The sequence below is a fragment of the Paramacrobiotus metropolitanus genome, unplaced genomic scaffold (genome assembly GCF_019649055.1).
Source record: "Paramacrobiotus metropolitanus isolate TYO unplaced genomic scaffold, Prichtersi_v1.0 Parri_scaffold0000271, whole genome shotgun sequence".
Taxonomy (NCBI): Eukaryota; Metazoa; Tardigrada; class Eutardigrada; order Parachela; family Macrobiotidae; genus Paramacrobiotus; species Paramacrobiotus metropolitanus.
In genome coordinates, this window is record NW_026570491.1 from 27,349 (window position 1) to 42,244 (window position 14,896).

Consider the following 14,896-nt stretch of genomic DNA (forward strand, 5'->3'; position numbering starts at 1 on the left):
CTGCGCTGTTGTTGCCAGCGGCAGACCTTCATCATGGCCTTTGTCATGATGAGAACGTGATGTACTTATGAGTACTGCATGCTGGCCACATGTATGTCTCATGTACTCTATGACGTCAGTGCTGTTCTAGCTTATAAGCTGCTACTGCACATGCATTAGCAATCATTCTATGTACAATCAATGTAGAACCATTCTACATCCGCGTTACTTTATCATTAAAGAACCCAGCTTTACACCTTTGCTTGTGCAGATAGCTTAACATGCCGGCTACTGCGGCTCGTATTTAATGTTTCAGCGCTTCTGTTCAATAAGACCGTAACTCCCCACCGGATGTTTCTCGAACATACGGTTTTCACGTCCATGTACATGCATCGAATCCGGCAACAAATGTTATGATATTCCGAAAAAAATTCTTTGGCAACATCGGGATGGGAAAGTTTTCGTGACGTACACAAATTTGATCACCATGTGCCGGCCTACCAGGCTATTAAAAACATCGCAATACTGCTCACCCGAGATTATGTGCCTAAAATGTATGGCGCGATTGTGGGTGACCGCGTTGGCAACGTATTCAACCAGCGGTTTCTGGAGCGCCAGATTCTGCTCAAACTGATCCCACAGCTGAGTTTCCAGCGAAGCGTCCGGTAAGATGGCGTAGTGCGCAGTGACCGCTTGTAGGTGGTGGTCAAACACGCGGCACTGCTTCCAACGGTGGCCGAGAATACTGTTCCATAGGGAGCCGGCAAGCCGCATACGGAGGCGTCCGATAGAGTCCAGCGCGCGAAACACCTCCAGCAGGAACACAAGAGGCAGCTGAGAGATAGGCATATTGGCGGAAGATCTGCGATTCTTCGTTCTTTGTTCGGTGGATGCGGAAATGTGGCTAGATGGGTCGAGAGCGGTGACGCGGCCATGATGGTCTTCGCCGCGAACATAGGTTGGTCTGGATAAAGCATAAATCACCGGTTTAGAAATCAGTTTCGTAATTTGTACTGCCTACGTACATACACGAACTGTTAAAAGGATTTCAAGAAACCCAAGAAACTAAGAATCTTACTACTAAGAATCTGTCGCAAGACTGAGTCCTCCCGTAGTGCACCCTATGTGTGTGTGTGTGTGTGTGTGTGGTCGACGATGACCTATACCTATGCAGGGCTATGTGTACCTATGCGTACAAACGAGCGGAACACAACACCTGAAGACCTTGACCTTTAATCCGTGAAACACCTTCCCAGTACAACTACTCTATGGTTAGAAGCTAGACTGCTGGTGAAGAGCGGACTGACTGACTGGCGGCCAGAAGGCCTCCTTATATATGAGGATGGCCGGCTGGGATGGAGCGGGGCTTCGGTGGTGACTGTGCTGGATGAAAGCGGTATGACAGGAAGTGACGTAAATCTATTGTCACATGATGTAATCGACCGCTCGCTGACCTTGACGGTGACTCCGTCACACAACCTAAGAAATCTAGATACCTAAGAAATTTAAGGAAACAGAAGAAAGCTGTGAAGCCTAAGAAGCGGCAGACGGCAGACTCACACTTGAGCGTTGCGTTCAGACTGCACAGCAGTCTGAACGCAACGCAATCTGCAGTCACTGCAGACTGCAGGAACTCCTCTAGTACGGTGTCGATCAAGAACTGGGTAGGATTATGGACTGCGGTGCAAACGATCAGCCGGACGACTACCTAGACATGACGGCATCAGCAAGGAGTTCGCTCGCGCGTTAACGACGGGTGGTTTCCCTGCCAGAGTGGAACCGAAAGGATTGGCCTTAGTAGGTAACAAAAGACCGGATGTAGTTACGCTTGTCCCATGGGAACGTGGTAAACCACTCGCAATAGACGTAACCTGTGTGAACACTCTGGCAACTTCATATCTGGACCGTACAGCCGTCAATGTCGGTGCCGCAGCGGAACTAGCCGAAGCAAAAAAGCTCGCAAAACATGCGTGGCTCCAGCCAAGGTACAATTTTTTTGCCGCTGCCTTGGAAACATACGGACCTATGGGCGACGGAGCTAAGAAGCTGGTCGATAAAACCGGACACCTCATCGCGACCACTACCGGGCAAGCACGGGCGAAAGAATTTTTCCGGCAGCGGATCTCCATACAGATTCAAAGAGGAAATGCTATGTGCGTGATGGGCACAATACCGGATCAGGAGAAATTAGAGGAAATTTTCTTGTTATAGCCTGTGAAAACTGTATTTCTTTTTTGTTGGTGTTTGTACTTCTCTGCCCTAGTTTACATTGGGTAGAAGGTTAAGAAATGATGTGACTAGCGTCAATTTAAAACTCCTCACCATTCATTCATAGTATCAGGAGCAGACAACCCGGTAAACAAGACTTCAATGTCTGGTCGGTAAAAGAAAAAAAAACCAGCTAATGTTACTAAGGTGTTTATCAAAACAGATCAACAGTTTTCAGAGGGAACTTAAAAAAGCCGACACCACTAACATTGAGTATCTTTACATTAACTTTTTGAATCCGCTCATAAACGTTCTTCAACCGTGTGGCAAGCGTGCATTCTCCGATTTTCTGTTTCGTTCCGGCTTGGATTCGTTCCGGTTTCCGGAGATTGTATGGTACTGCCGTGACAGGTCCTTGAAGTCAATCATTTCAGTCAGGTACGGCAGAGGTTGTACACGTCATGGTTGTAGATCTTGTACAACCAGACGGCTTCCGACTGTTTTCAACGGTTAAGCAGCGGCAGGATGCTCAATTTCTGATACAGCTCTGGGGTTACCCCACTCCTTGTAATCAGTAATGGCCCGCAGTGCTTTCCGTTAGGCTCTAGTACGTGAGGAGACTGTACTACGGGGGTCTCTGTCAACGTAATGGGCAAAAATGGATGATCTGCAGACCTTTGACAATTTCCTGGTGAATCTGCTCGGTTCGCTGGTGAAGGATCCAGTTTGCTATCCATTCTGCCACGGCCGGCCAGTTTAGCGGCTCCAGGAGATACCTCTCACAGCTGCAACCTAACCTGCTCGCTGCCGCTGGACGTACCACTGAACGAATATCTGCGGTGGCCGTCAGACGGTAATCAAAGACGCAAACAATGACGCCACACCATCCGCCGGCAGCACGGCGTAACCGTATCATCCACCCGGACCACCATCTCCGGGACAAAGGAACCTTATTCTTTATTCACAGTATTACATAATCAATGATTCGGGAAACCATAAGCGAGTGCAACGTATCAATCAACAAACAAATTCTCAACCTGCGCTGTTTAAAAAGCACTGCTCGATCGAATAAAAAAACAATCCTTTGCCCTTATGGTTAGTTGATCTGTTCTTCGAGTGGCGCAGAACATCAATAATACGCATACTAGACATGGTTACTCGCAAACGGTACTTGTTAGTAAGTTTATTTTAAACTTGAACAACCAAATGCCATTCACATTTAAACCCGAATACTTGTTAGTTTCTCCTGAATGCGTTTCTTGATCTCATGCAAAACCATCGCAGTCAGCTTGGTCAGCTTGCTTACATCCAGATCGGAGATGTTGGACACGGTCCACTCCACACCGCGATACTGAGTCGTCGGGCGCGGATCCACACTTTGGCATCTGTTCAGCACCTGTAAACGGCAAATATCCAGTTCACTTAGTGTGCTCCTCACCCACTGATGGTTAACCGTTAAAGTATTTACCCTTAGAATATCTCCAATTTGATTGTCCTGCTGATAAGTCAAGCAGTCCACAATCCATTTAGATAATTCCGGCAAATCAATCAGATTCTGGGCCGCCTAGCGCTCCTCAAAGTACTCCCAAAGGTGCACTGCAATGTCCTCTCGCGACCGGATACGGAAGGCGTGCTGCGCTACATCGACGCTCGGCAGGATCGACGGGATCCGGCAGTTCTTCCACACCATCCTCTCACACGAGCACTCCCAGGCCTTGAACACTAAGTGGTCGATGACATCTGGGGGGAGAAGAAAGGCAGCGTCCAGTTCGCACTCACAGAGCACCAACAGCGGGATTTTGCGGTCGGCGTTGAATACGCGACCGTGTGGAGCCAGGAAGTGAAAGATACCGCTCCTGTTCGTCTTGAGAATCAGCGCCATCTTGGTGGCGCTGGTCAGGCACTTGAACAAACATGTCTGCACCCAGAAAATCTCCTCCTCGTCAGAGGGAATCCTCTCTCCATATACCCCAGCGCCAGCGGAGACGCGCACCTCGGGAAAGTAGGCGTCGCTGGTGAGCAGGCGGTCCCATGCGGCACTTACACGGCGACGGCGGACGCGCTCAATGGAATCCATGGACTGGAATACCTCCACCAGCAGCTCAGACGGCAGCGGCAGGCTTACGCCGGTGCTGGAGGCAGTCTGCCGCTTCTGGCCAGCGGTAACAGTGCACGTCTGCAGGGCCGGTAATGAGCCCATCCCCGTCTGGCTCTTCTTCGCCTGCTCACATTCCTCTTGCTGAAAAGAACCGTGATTCGTTAATGACTAGGAATCGACTTTTGTTTGTTTGTTAATGAGCTTAATGTCTACAACAATCAGGGATGTCCTGCACCCAGGTTATAGACTAACATGGGAGAAAAGGCTATCACATCAGTGGTAGCCTTACATCGCAAAACATCGCAAACCTAAACAACAGTTTTACAGTAAACAGTAATGATCAGCATGAAGTTGAAGGAAACGCTTAGTTCATTTTAAATCCGCCCATTCAACCGTATCCAAGCAAGAGTCAAAACTGTTAATGCGGTTGTATAATTCCTGGGGCAGTCTAGACTGATTTCATTCCACAAGTGCGCCATCAGATATGCAAAAGAGGGACTGGTAAAACCTGCGCGCTAATACCTATTTCCGAAAACTTTTGCGATTCATTCGGTATTTTCCCATTGCTTTTGCGAAATTCTATTAAAATTTCAAACGAGGTCGACATAATTATTCCGATTCCATGTGAAAACCGTTCGCGTAGTACTGTATATTTTTACCGCAAAGGGTGCCCACAAAATCGCACCCGGACATTTGGGAGTGCGACGTTTCGCCGTGATTAAATGGGGCGCACGAGTTTTCGCTGCGGGACATTTTAACGCTGGGGCACTTCGGTTTGGGACAATTTGCATTTGGACATTTTAACTTTGCGATATTTTGACGCAAGACATCTGGTCGCCGACACTTCGCCGCAAACGAATTCGACACGTTAGAAAACGTTAAGGAAACCAAGAAAGTACGAAGGCTAAGAACCGTACGAAAAAACTAAGAAGCCAAAAAATAACCTAAGCATAAAAAACGCGGACACAGCCAAAGAATAACCAGGACAATAACCTAACAACAACTCAAGAATAACCTAAGATTAACCTATCAAGACTAAGCAACCTAAGGAAACCTTCCAAGAAACCCGGAAAATTTTAGTAAGTTTCTCTTGTGTTCCTGCATTTTTTCGTAGTTGTTCCTAATAGAATTCAATAATAAAACATATGCCTGTTTAAAAATTCGAAATTGCTATTTTACCGCAGTATGTGCGGCAAAATAGCCTTAGCCTCAAAAATTACTTTTCGTCGAAACAGCCTCGCCGCGAAATGTCTGGCGGCGTAATGTCTTGCCGACTACTGTAAATATCCCGCGGCGAAACGTCATGCGGCGAGATGACCTCACGGCGAAATGTCAGCAACCAAAAGTCCAGCGACTGGTTGTACTCGGCGAAATGTCGCGGTGCCGCTAAAGATAAAGATCTATCCAGATACGAAACTATTCAGGACGGGCGAGAGCCGCTCTAATTGTTTTTTGTTTCAGCGTTTAAGTTTGGAAATAATGCGTGGGAATGCCATGAGTGTGTTATGTGCCGTCCCTTCTCGTGCCAACTGGGACAAATTTTTCATTTGAATGTATTTCTGTGAGCGATGCTCGTCTCTATACATATTATCTTAAATCTGGAGAGGAGTGAATCTGTCATTGGGTAGGCGTGTTGTGGTAATTGCAAAGCGCAACTTCGCGCTAAATACGTGCTATCTGTTCCTTTGCGACAGAAATTACGAGACAAGCTGGTGCTCTGTAATTACGATTTACATACCACTTGTTCAGCTGTTAAAGGAATGGCATATCCCATCTGGAGATAGAGCAGGGTCTGACTGAGCACGGCCATGCACAGTACCGTGTAGCGTTCGTTGACTCGGGATTTCAGGATCTCTCCATGCTGCGGGGTCGCTTCCGACCAGTAGGCGACAGGCAGCCGGCATGCGCGGATGACAAAGTCGTTGTGCTTCACAAGAGGACGCAGGTGACCTTCGGGACTCTCGTCTGTCAACGCGGGGCGCACTTGGTCCCAGAGAACCACCTCTTCGACGGTGCCGTGCGGCAGTTGCACCTGCACGAATGCCGCCGCTCCAAAGCAGCAGCCCCTAAGGGGGGCCAGCTTTCCTGGGTATCAGCTCCAGGCTGCGTCTGGACGCGGGCGCAGCAGCACATGCAGTTCCCTTTCCGGTTCATGCCAGTATTCCTGCCGGGACGGACAGCGGAAAACGGTTCCATATGCGACGAAATGCGAGCGCTGCGCGGCACACCCGAAATCAATGATCAGGCCGGCCTCCGCCAGGTTGACTATCTTTCCGTGCTGGAGGAGACCGTCCACGAGCACGTCCACGGCGTTCCAAGAGTACGTACAGTCTCGGTAAAGCAACATTCTACAGTTTTCTCTTGTCGGTCAATTGATTTGCTCGCCGGCAGTGAGAGTCGTCTCACATTCCCGGATGAAATCGCGCAACCGCAGACGCACTAGCTCACTGAGTGCTGAACCGATCTACCCGAAGCCACCAAGTTATGATAGTTGAGTCAGGCGACGACTCGGCGGTATCATCGACGATTCACTATACCGGATCCATAGTTGAATCCGGGTTTGCAAGTTTTTATCCGTGTCCACTGCTGTTCATCCAGCTAAGCTACATAACCAAACAAAAAAAGTCGGGCGCGCTACAGTTAATGGACTTCGTAAGGATATTAGCAAATTCGGTTTACCCCCAAACTCTTTTATTTAACGCAAACGGATTACAGATTCGGAAATTTTTTCCAACCTAGAAGACATAGTACACATTCTCTGCGTTCGAGTGGGTTGAGACCGTTGAGGCGTACATTCTCGGGTGTAAATTGTCAATCTAAGAGAATATCGATCGATTATTATTATTGGCACCTGATCATGGCGTTTAATTTCCCTACGCCGACCAAATCGGGGTAGGAACCCTCTTGGTCTGAAGGGTGGCTTGGAGGATGTAAACGTGCTCGGGGGCTGCGCCGCAGAAGGGGACCCGTTTGCACGCTTCGGGTTTCGCTGCTTGCAGCGGCCCGGTCCTCCAAGTATCCTGCTCTTTCATGGACTAATCAGGTCAGTCGCTCTCCTTTAGGCCGTTTTCCACGATGAGTAACGACAAGGTTCCCTGTCCGTATTGTAAGAAACAGTATTGCAGAGGGGGAGGCCTTACCCGACACAAGAAAAAGTGCCCACAGCGCCCACCCGATTCCGTGCCTCCATCGGCCTCCCCGGGCACCGCGGACAATTCTGCAGGGGCAGCTCCTACGCCACCACCGACGAAAAGCTTCCAGCCGTCAAAGGAGCGAGTCATGCGACGCATTCCGCACGGAGCTCGCTCTGCGGCCAGGGACTCACTCAGGACGGCGCTACAGCAGGTCGCCAACAAGAACGATAAGCCCTCCTGGGAAAAGCTGTTCTCCTTTGCCTCTACCGCGCTCCGTGCACCGCCGAAAACTAAATCGGAACGGACAGAATCTTTAGCGACTGTTGTGAAACGGAACGTCGGCGCCTTCGATCGAGGAACCGAACTACCCCCGACTCCGCCCCCGGCGGCCCCCAAAAAGAAATCAGATCAAGAGGATCTTGTACGCCGTGTCGGGCAGAAAATTGACGACGGTAGCACCTCAGGAGCCATGCGGCTAATTCTCTCAACAGACGCTGTCGCCACCTCTTCTCCTGCTGTGCTACAGGAGCTACGGGAAAAGCATCCAGAATGCCCACCGCCCCCTACCTCGGCTCCGCTCGCTCCGCCAGCAGCTGCAGCGCCACCTATCACAGCAGCAGAAGTGTTTTCCGCCGTACACACTTTTCCTCGTGGTTCAGCAGCAGGGCCGGATGGTTTACGTCCACAACACCTTCTCGACATGGTCGGACACAAATTCGATGATCAATGTAGGCCACTTTGCGAAGCGCTAGCGAACGTTTTGAATCTGGCAATTAACGGAAGCATCCCGGAGGAGATCCGACCAGTGTTTTTCGGTGGTAAACTGCTCGCCTTGAGAAAGAAGGACGGTGGCTTGCGCCCGATTGCGGTTGGTCTAACTTTACGCCGTCTTACAGCGAAGATAATTTGCTATCGTGTTGCCGATCGTATTACATCCGTTTTGTCGCCCGAGCAGCTTGGTTTTAACGTGCGTCGTGGGGCAGAAGCAATTGTGCATGCGACAAGAGTATTTGTGGAGTCGTCCGCTGCGGAGCTAAAAGCGGTTCTAAAAGTTGATTTCAAAAACGCCTTCAACACCGTTTCCAGAGAAGCTGTTTTGGCTGCCGCTGAACTTCACCTACCCGAATACACAGCCTTTCTTCATTGTGCATATGGTAATCATTCTTCGCTATTTATTGAACAGATAATTATGTCTTCCGAGTCGGGAGTGCAGCAAGGAGGTCCACTGGGGCCATTACTGTTCTGCCTTGCAATCCAGCCAGTCGTTGCATCGTTGAAGGCACATTTAAACGCCTGGTTCTTGGATGATGGAACCGTGGGCGGTAAGCCAGCGACAGTAGCACACGTCTTCGGAGATATCATCCGGAAAGCTCGTGAAATTGGCTTAGTGGTGAACGAAGCGAAGTGCGAGCTTTATATCTCTGGAGGAACAGAACAAGCCCGGAACGACGCTGTGGCTTTTTTCCAGGGGTTGTACCCGAAACTACGTATCCTGACTAACACCGACTTCTTGCTGCTAGGTGCACCGGTGTTGGACGAAGGCATCGGTCCAGCTGTTGCCGAGAAGTGCGCAACCGTAAAGATGACGTGTGATAGCCTGGAGCTACTGCCCCGCCACCACGTACTTTTTCTCCTAACTGCCTGGGGGCCCCGAAAATTATTTATATGCTGCGGTGTTGTAATGCCTGGAAACAACCGCAACAGCTCTACCAACTGGATGAAGCAATGCGGTTGTGTTTCCAGACCCTGTGTAATGTACGGACCAGCCACGATGACTATCCATGTTGGCGGCAGGCGACACTTCCAGTGAGCAGAGGCGGTATTGGTATACGTCGGGCGGAAGAATTAGCGCTTCCAGCCTTCTTGGCTTCGATTCACTCCGTAACCGACTTAATATCATTATTGCTCCCTGATCACCCCGCTGTTAACATCTCGGCCGCTCTCGAGTTATGGAAAACTAACGCACGCCTGGCAGAACTCCCGGAGCATAATGCCAGAAAAGCACAACGAACATGGGACCTTCCACTGTGTAACGCATCGCTATCCGTACTGCTGGACATCTTTCGCGACGATGAAATCAACCGGGCCCGCCTCCTCGCACAGTCGACACCGGAAGCTGGTATATGGTTAAATGCCTTGCCCTCGGCACATATCGGTAACCTCTTGGACGATGACACCGTGAAGATATCAGTCGGCCTGAGACTTGGTGTAAGTATCTGTGAAGCACACTCTTGTTCGAAGTGCCACAAGCCCGTTGATGTGTATGGTCACCACGGCTTGTCCTGCGCATTCTCAGCTGGAAGGCATCCACGCCATGGCGGCCTGAACAGTATTTTGTGCAGATCGTTAGTATCAGCCGGCATCCCTGCAAAATTGGAGCCGCGAGGAACATCCCACACATCGGACCGCCGCCCAGATGGCTGCACCACGTTTGCGTGGCAACGCGGTATGTGTTTGGCGTGGGACGTGACCTGCGTGGATACTGTGGCTATGTCTCACCGGAAAGCCACATCAGTCACTGCGGGATCCGCCGCCGCACAGGCGGAGGATAGGAAAGCGGGATTGTACTTGTACCTTCAGGGCAGATACATCTTCGTACCGCTGGCTTTTGAAACTCTTGGACCATGGGGAAAGTCAGCTAGCCGATTAGTGAAAGAAATTGGCAAGCGACTTCAACAGCATACGGGTGAGCCACGCTCCCATGAGTACCTCCGTCAACGACTGTCGCTGGAAATTCAGCGAGGCAACGCTGCTTCCGTACTCGGGACAATGGAGGGAGCGGCAGCATTAAATGAGTTATTTTTTATTTGATTTATTGTTTTGAAACAGTGATGTTACCGCTTCTTGTGAAATCAATAAAAATCACACAGCTACATTTACTAGGTGACATTGCGTCACAGAGTCTGATATACGGAAAATGCCGCACAAGCTGTGCGGTATTCTACGCAACGTGTGCGATGCCTGGCCGAATCTAAAAGTGGTGTGAGGCGAGAAGCGGCTCACGTACAGCGACAAAATCTTTCAAAGGATTTCAACGTATTGCGCCGTGGTGCAGTGGTGCGGCCTACGCGGATCTAAGGACGTAGCCGGGGTACGATTCCCCCATCGGCGCCTTTTTCAGCCGTTTCTCGGTTTCCCTCGGATTGCGCCCTGCTTAGAGTGGTGTAGTTTCATATGACATAATTATTCGACTTAGAGTAACTACAGCATACTCGGACTCGTTTTCGTACTCGGAGGTCATTATTTGAGCCTTCACGGCTACATGTACAAATTAATTGGGAAAATATAAATAATCTTCATAGGGAACTAGTATAGTCATGAATGTTCATGTCTTGTCTACGATAAACGGAAGCCACTCGAGTTGATAGAGAAAAAACGTTCAGATAAGGCACCTGAACAATAGCAACGCAGTGATGAGCAAGAAATCGATGAAAAACTGTGAGTTTTATCAGCTGATGAATGTCTCCGCGTCTGCCTGCTTCTCCTGTCGGTAGAACTGCCGAGACCGGTGCGTCAGCTTGAGCGAAACATGGCAGATGAAGCGCCACCTATCTGCACGTATACACAGACGCAAAGCTACAGTAATTTCCGTTTTGTTATTTACGTGTTGTGCAGATCGCCCATAAAACGCTGGGTGATCTTAGCCCGCTTTTAAGGAAGTTAACTCTAATTTACTTTTGCGGAAGTTAACTTAAATTTACTTGGGTTTAAATAGCTAAATAATCGTTTCAGAGGATCGGGATTTTTTACGAACAACGATACGTGGTACTTATTCGCTTTAGTATGCATTTGTGCGACCGATAAGACCACCCAGTTATAATTCATCCTTTCATCGCGTTATGAATTTCTGTCCATTTTACCGGATGACTGTCCTTCTTTACAATTTCTACAATTTGTCTTTGCACTCGCTTGCTATCGCTTGCGTCAACCTTGTCCTAATCTCCTGTCCTCAACATTGCTCCGCGTCTTACATTGGCCCATGTCATTTAATATGCGCCTATTATTATGCGGTGAGTTATGTTGTTGCGTTTGACCGCTTAAGATGAACGAATGATTGTAATCCCAATCGGAGCCACCTGAGTAATTGTGTTAAGCCATTTAAGGTCCACGACCGCACCGTTGCCGGTTGTGCCCACCTTTTTCATCCCAACAGTCGCATAATCGTGGTGAAGGCTGATCACCACCAAAAAAGAACAGCAGCCAGACAGGCTGTTGGATCTATCATAGACCTATGGTCCTGTATGCACGCACCTGGGCACAAGATTCCGCTCAAACACATCCCACAGCTCCTTCTCCATCTGTTCCTGTGACCGGACGTTGACGGAGTGCTGCGCTATGGCCGCCGTCAAAGTGTCTTCCGAACGACGCCGTCCGTCGTTAAGACGGAGGCGACAGTCCTTCCACACCACACGGTCGCGTGCACACTGCCGGACGACATCAACCGTCTCGGCGACCAGCTGCTGCATACGATCCGTTGCTCCGTCAAAGTCGGAGTCGAAGAACACCAGCACCGGCAAGCGTCGGGGTTGGAGTAGGTGCTGGATGGGTGCGGCCAGTTCCCAGCTTTCCAGCCACTGCGGTATTTTATTCAGCACAACCCATCGAGTGCCGCTGCGGAGGCATTTCAGCAGGCCCGCCGCCACCCAGTACAATCCGTCCACTCGACGTTCCTCAACGCCATAATCCGCGGATTCGCCGGAAACGCGCACATCGGGGAAGTAAGCGTCCGTGGTGAGAAGGGTGTTCCAAAATGCGCAGACACGCTGTTTTCTTACATTCTGTCAGACGCAGGAGAACAAAAATACTAGAGCAGAAACCGCGACCACGGATTCTCGTGAAAGCTCGTGAACGTTTTCTGTTGAACATTTTTTGGATTTTTAATACTTAATCATTGTAATAAATTGAAATGTTTGCTGACGTATTTGTACTGTACGCAGTACGAGTACTGACTGATGCCGCTAAAGACGCTAATTTTCTCGATTGTACTTGGATATTTGAATTTGAATTTATTGTCTATGCATCGGGACACGGTCCCCTCAAAGCATTCGACACTCGAGACAAAAGAAAAAACAACAGTTGACATTATCAAAGATAAAGAGTTTTAACATTTCTTAAAGGTCATTTCACGTTAACGTGTTAGTTACATATACTCGTATACAGTATCTCATCATCCGCACAGGCACAGCCTTCCGTAACATAAATATAAAATGTTGTTCCGCTCCGCTTGGTGTCGATCATTCAGCGACCCGTCTACCATGCATTTCCTGTTTTCCATCTCATTGTTATATGTGCTTGATGAAAGTTATCGTTTGATAACGGTCGTATTCCGTTTATTGCATAAGCGGTCGTATTCCGTTAACGGTCGTATTCGGTTTATCGCATAAGCGATATGCTGACAGCATGACACAATAAGTGCGAACAGACACGCATTCATACAAGTTACCGTGACGCCAGTATGATTATTATTAACTTTATTGTACACGGCGACGGTTAAGATAACGGTCGAAGCACAACACCTTATCTCACTGCCACACAGTTCCGTATTGTTCCAAAACAATTCAGATTGATAACCTGGTCCGATATCTTGCCCGACACGTTCGCTTCGTTACATTCCTTCAGTTAAATTCACAAAACCTAAAGCTACAAAGGGACCCGCTGCTGTCTCATGAGTAAAAGTTTGCACAATCGTTAAAGTCGAAACACTAACCGAAACGGACTTGGGCACATCTGCTTATTCGCTACACATAGGCCTGACCCCCGGTAGAATACGCTGTCTAACGATGAAGTCTTTGATTACTTATATTTTTATAGTGGTGTCCGCTTGGTACGGTGTTTCATCCACCGACGATAGTCGGTGTGATTATCAATCAGGACCACCAGGAAGATTCGGGTGTGTTTCTCTCCCAGAGCACGGATACACAGGCCGCAAGCAGTTTGCCAATTGCCTATCAAACGCCTACATTAGACAGAAGTCGGGAGGACGCCATGTCTGTGTGAATAGTCGGGCAACCTTCTGTTGGTATCAGTGCATGCTGGAGGTGCACAATATTGAATCCGGACGTGTTACGGATGACTGTGCCTGTGAGGATAATGAGATACTGCCGACCGTCGATCTGCCTCAGGACTGCTACAGCCCCGACGGCAGTAACTGCGCATGGTACAGGGAATGTCTGGAACGCCGGCATCAGTGTGCCGGCAGCGGCAGTGACTACGCCATTCAGTATGCTGAGCATTTCTGCGGCTTGTACGTCCAAAGCAGCGGCTCCTTCTCATCGCAGGGTCGCGCGTGGATCGACGCTGTGCGGAAGTGCCTGCAGGTGGCACTGGTGCCGGCAATTCGACCGTATTATAAAGGAAACTGTAACGAAATCAAGAAAACAGCATTCGCTTCGCATGCTGCTTGTTATCTGCGCCCGGATGCCGCATCACCAGGCATCTGTGATTTGAATCCGCGCGACTGGTGGAGGGTGTTTTGGACGGTGAAGGGAGCAATTATTTCCAAAGACTGGTACCGCGCCTTGTGGGAAATGGCTTCAGTGGGTGGGGCTTGCGCCGGTCAACTTGCTCTGGATGCACTGACCAAGGTGGACTCCGTGGTATCTCAAGTCTTGGTTCTGGGCGAAGCACCCCGCTTGCGTTTATCGGCTCGTCAGGTAAACGAAACGGATCAGGGATTGGAGCTGGACAGGAAGTGGGAAGTCGTCGAGAAGGCCGCTAAGGGTGCTGCAGAGTATCTACACTGGAACAGAGATGAGCGGTTTGATTGGTTTGCGTTCACGACGGAAGATGAAGGCTCAACTGCGGCGAATTTCTCGGTGCATTTCTGGTTCCGCAGCAGCAACGCCAGTAACACCGAAAGTAAGCAACGGAGAGAAGGCAAACTTCGAGCGCCAGTATAAAATGTTAACCCATCCGCGCACCGTTAACGTTAACCTTAGGTGACGGTACTGGCTATCAACGCAAATTACTAAGTACGTTGTTCATTGCAGATGTCCAGGATGAAGCCCAGAAATTTGAGAGCTGGATTGCATCCGGTAAAGACCAACTGTCGTTCGAAGTTGCCGGTACGCGGTTCAAAGCTATGGGAATCAGCACGTGCAACGATTCTATGTGCGCAAATGTTACGAAGTTTGTTGAATTTGCTTCGAGTTCGAGCAGTGCCAGTTTGATCACAGCTGCTTATTATGCTGCTATACCACTCATTGCAGGACAGATTTTGGTAGCCATTGCTGCATTTTTCCGATAGTTAACCGTTAATCGAAGGTTAATCGAATGTGGCTATAGTAAGTTTCGAAAGCGTTTAACATACGCGGAAGTACGTAAAACCGAACTCAGTTAAGTACTATACGTGATACCAGTGCCGGTAAAATTCAATTCTTCAGAAATGAACTGCGAGTGATCAGTTTTTTTAATTGTAAACGGTAGTATACGTCAATCTGGTACCAACTGAGCAATAGTAAAGAAGAACCGATAGCAG

At 49.2% G+C, this 14,896-nt stretch overlaps 1 protein-coding gene and 1 long non-coding RNA gene across 2 annotated transcripts; both read left to right on the forward strand.

The window, feature by feature from the left end:
• Positions 1-21: 21 nt before the first annotated feature.
• Positions 22-2,374, forward strand: LOC129601744 (uncharacterized). Its single transcript, XR_008692277.1, has 3 exons — positions 22-644; positions 736-937; positions 1,154-2,374. It is a non-coding gene; the product is annotated as an uncharacterized LOC129601744 (long non-coding RNA).
• Positions 2,375-13,033: 10,659 nt separating this feature from the next.
• Positions 13,034-14,892, forward strand: LOC129601741 (uncharacterized). The gene is made up of 2 exons (XM_055500616.1): positions 13,034-14,277; positions 14,409-14,892. The coding sequence occupies exons 1-2, from the start codon at positions 13,200-13,202 to the stop codon at positions 14,663-14,665; spliced, it is 1,335 nt and encodes a 444-aa protein (XP_055356591.1). The 5' UTR covers positions 13,034-13,199; the 3' UTR covers positions 14,666-14,892.
• Positions 14,893-14,896: the final 4 nt, after the last annotated feature.

What these genes read in the sequence shown, in the direction of transcription:
- LOC129601741 (XM_055500616.1), top strand. Translation starts at nt 13,200, where the DNA reads ATGAAGTCTTTGATTACTTATATTTTTATAGTGGTGTCCGCTTGGTAC. An exon ending in CAACGCCAGTAACACCGAAA is followed by an intron (nt 14,278 to 14,408) that starts GTAAGCAACGGA and finishes TGTTCATTGCAG; the next exon opens with ATGTCCAGGATGAAGCCCAG.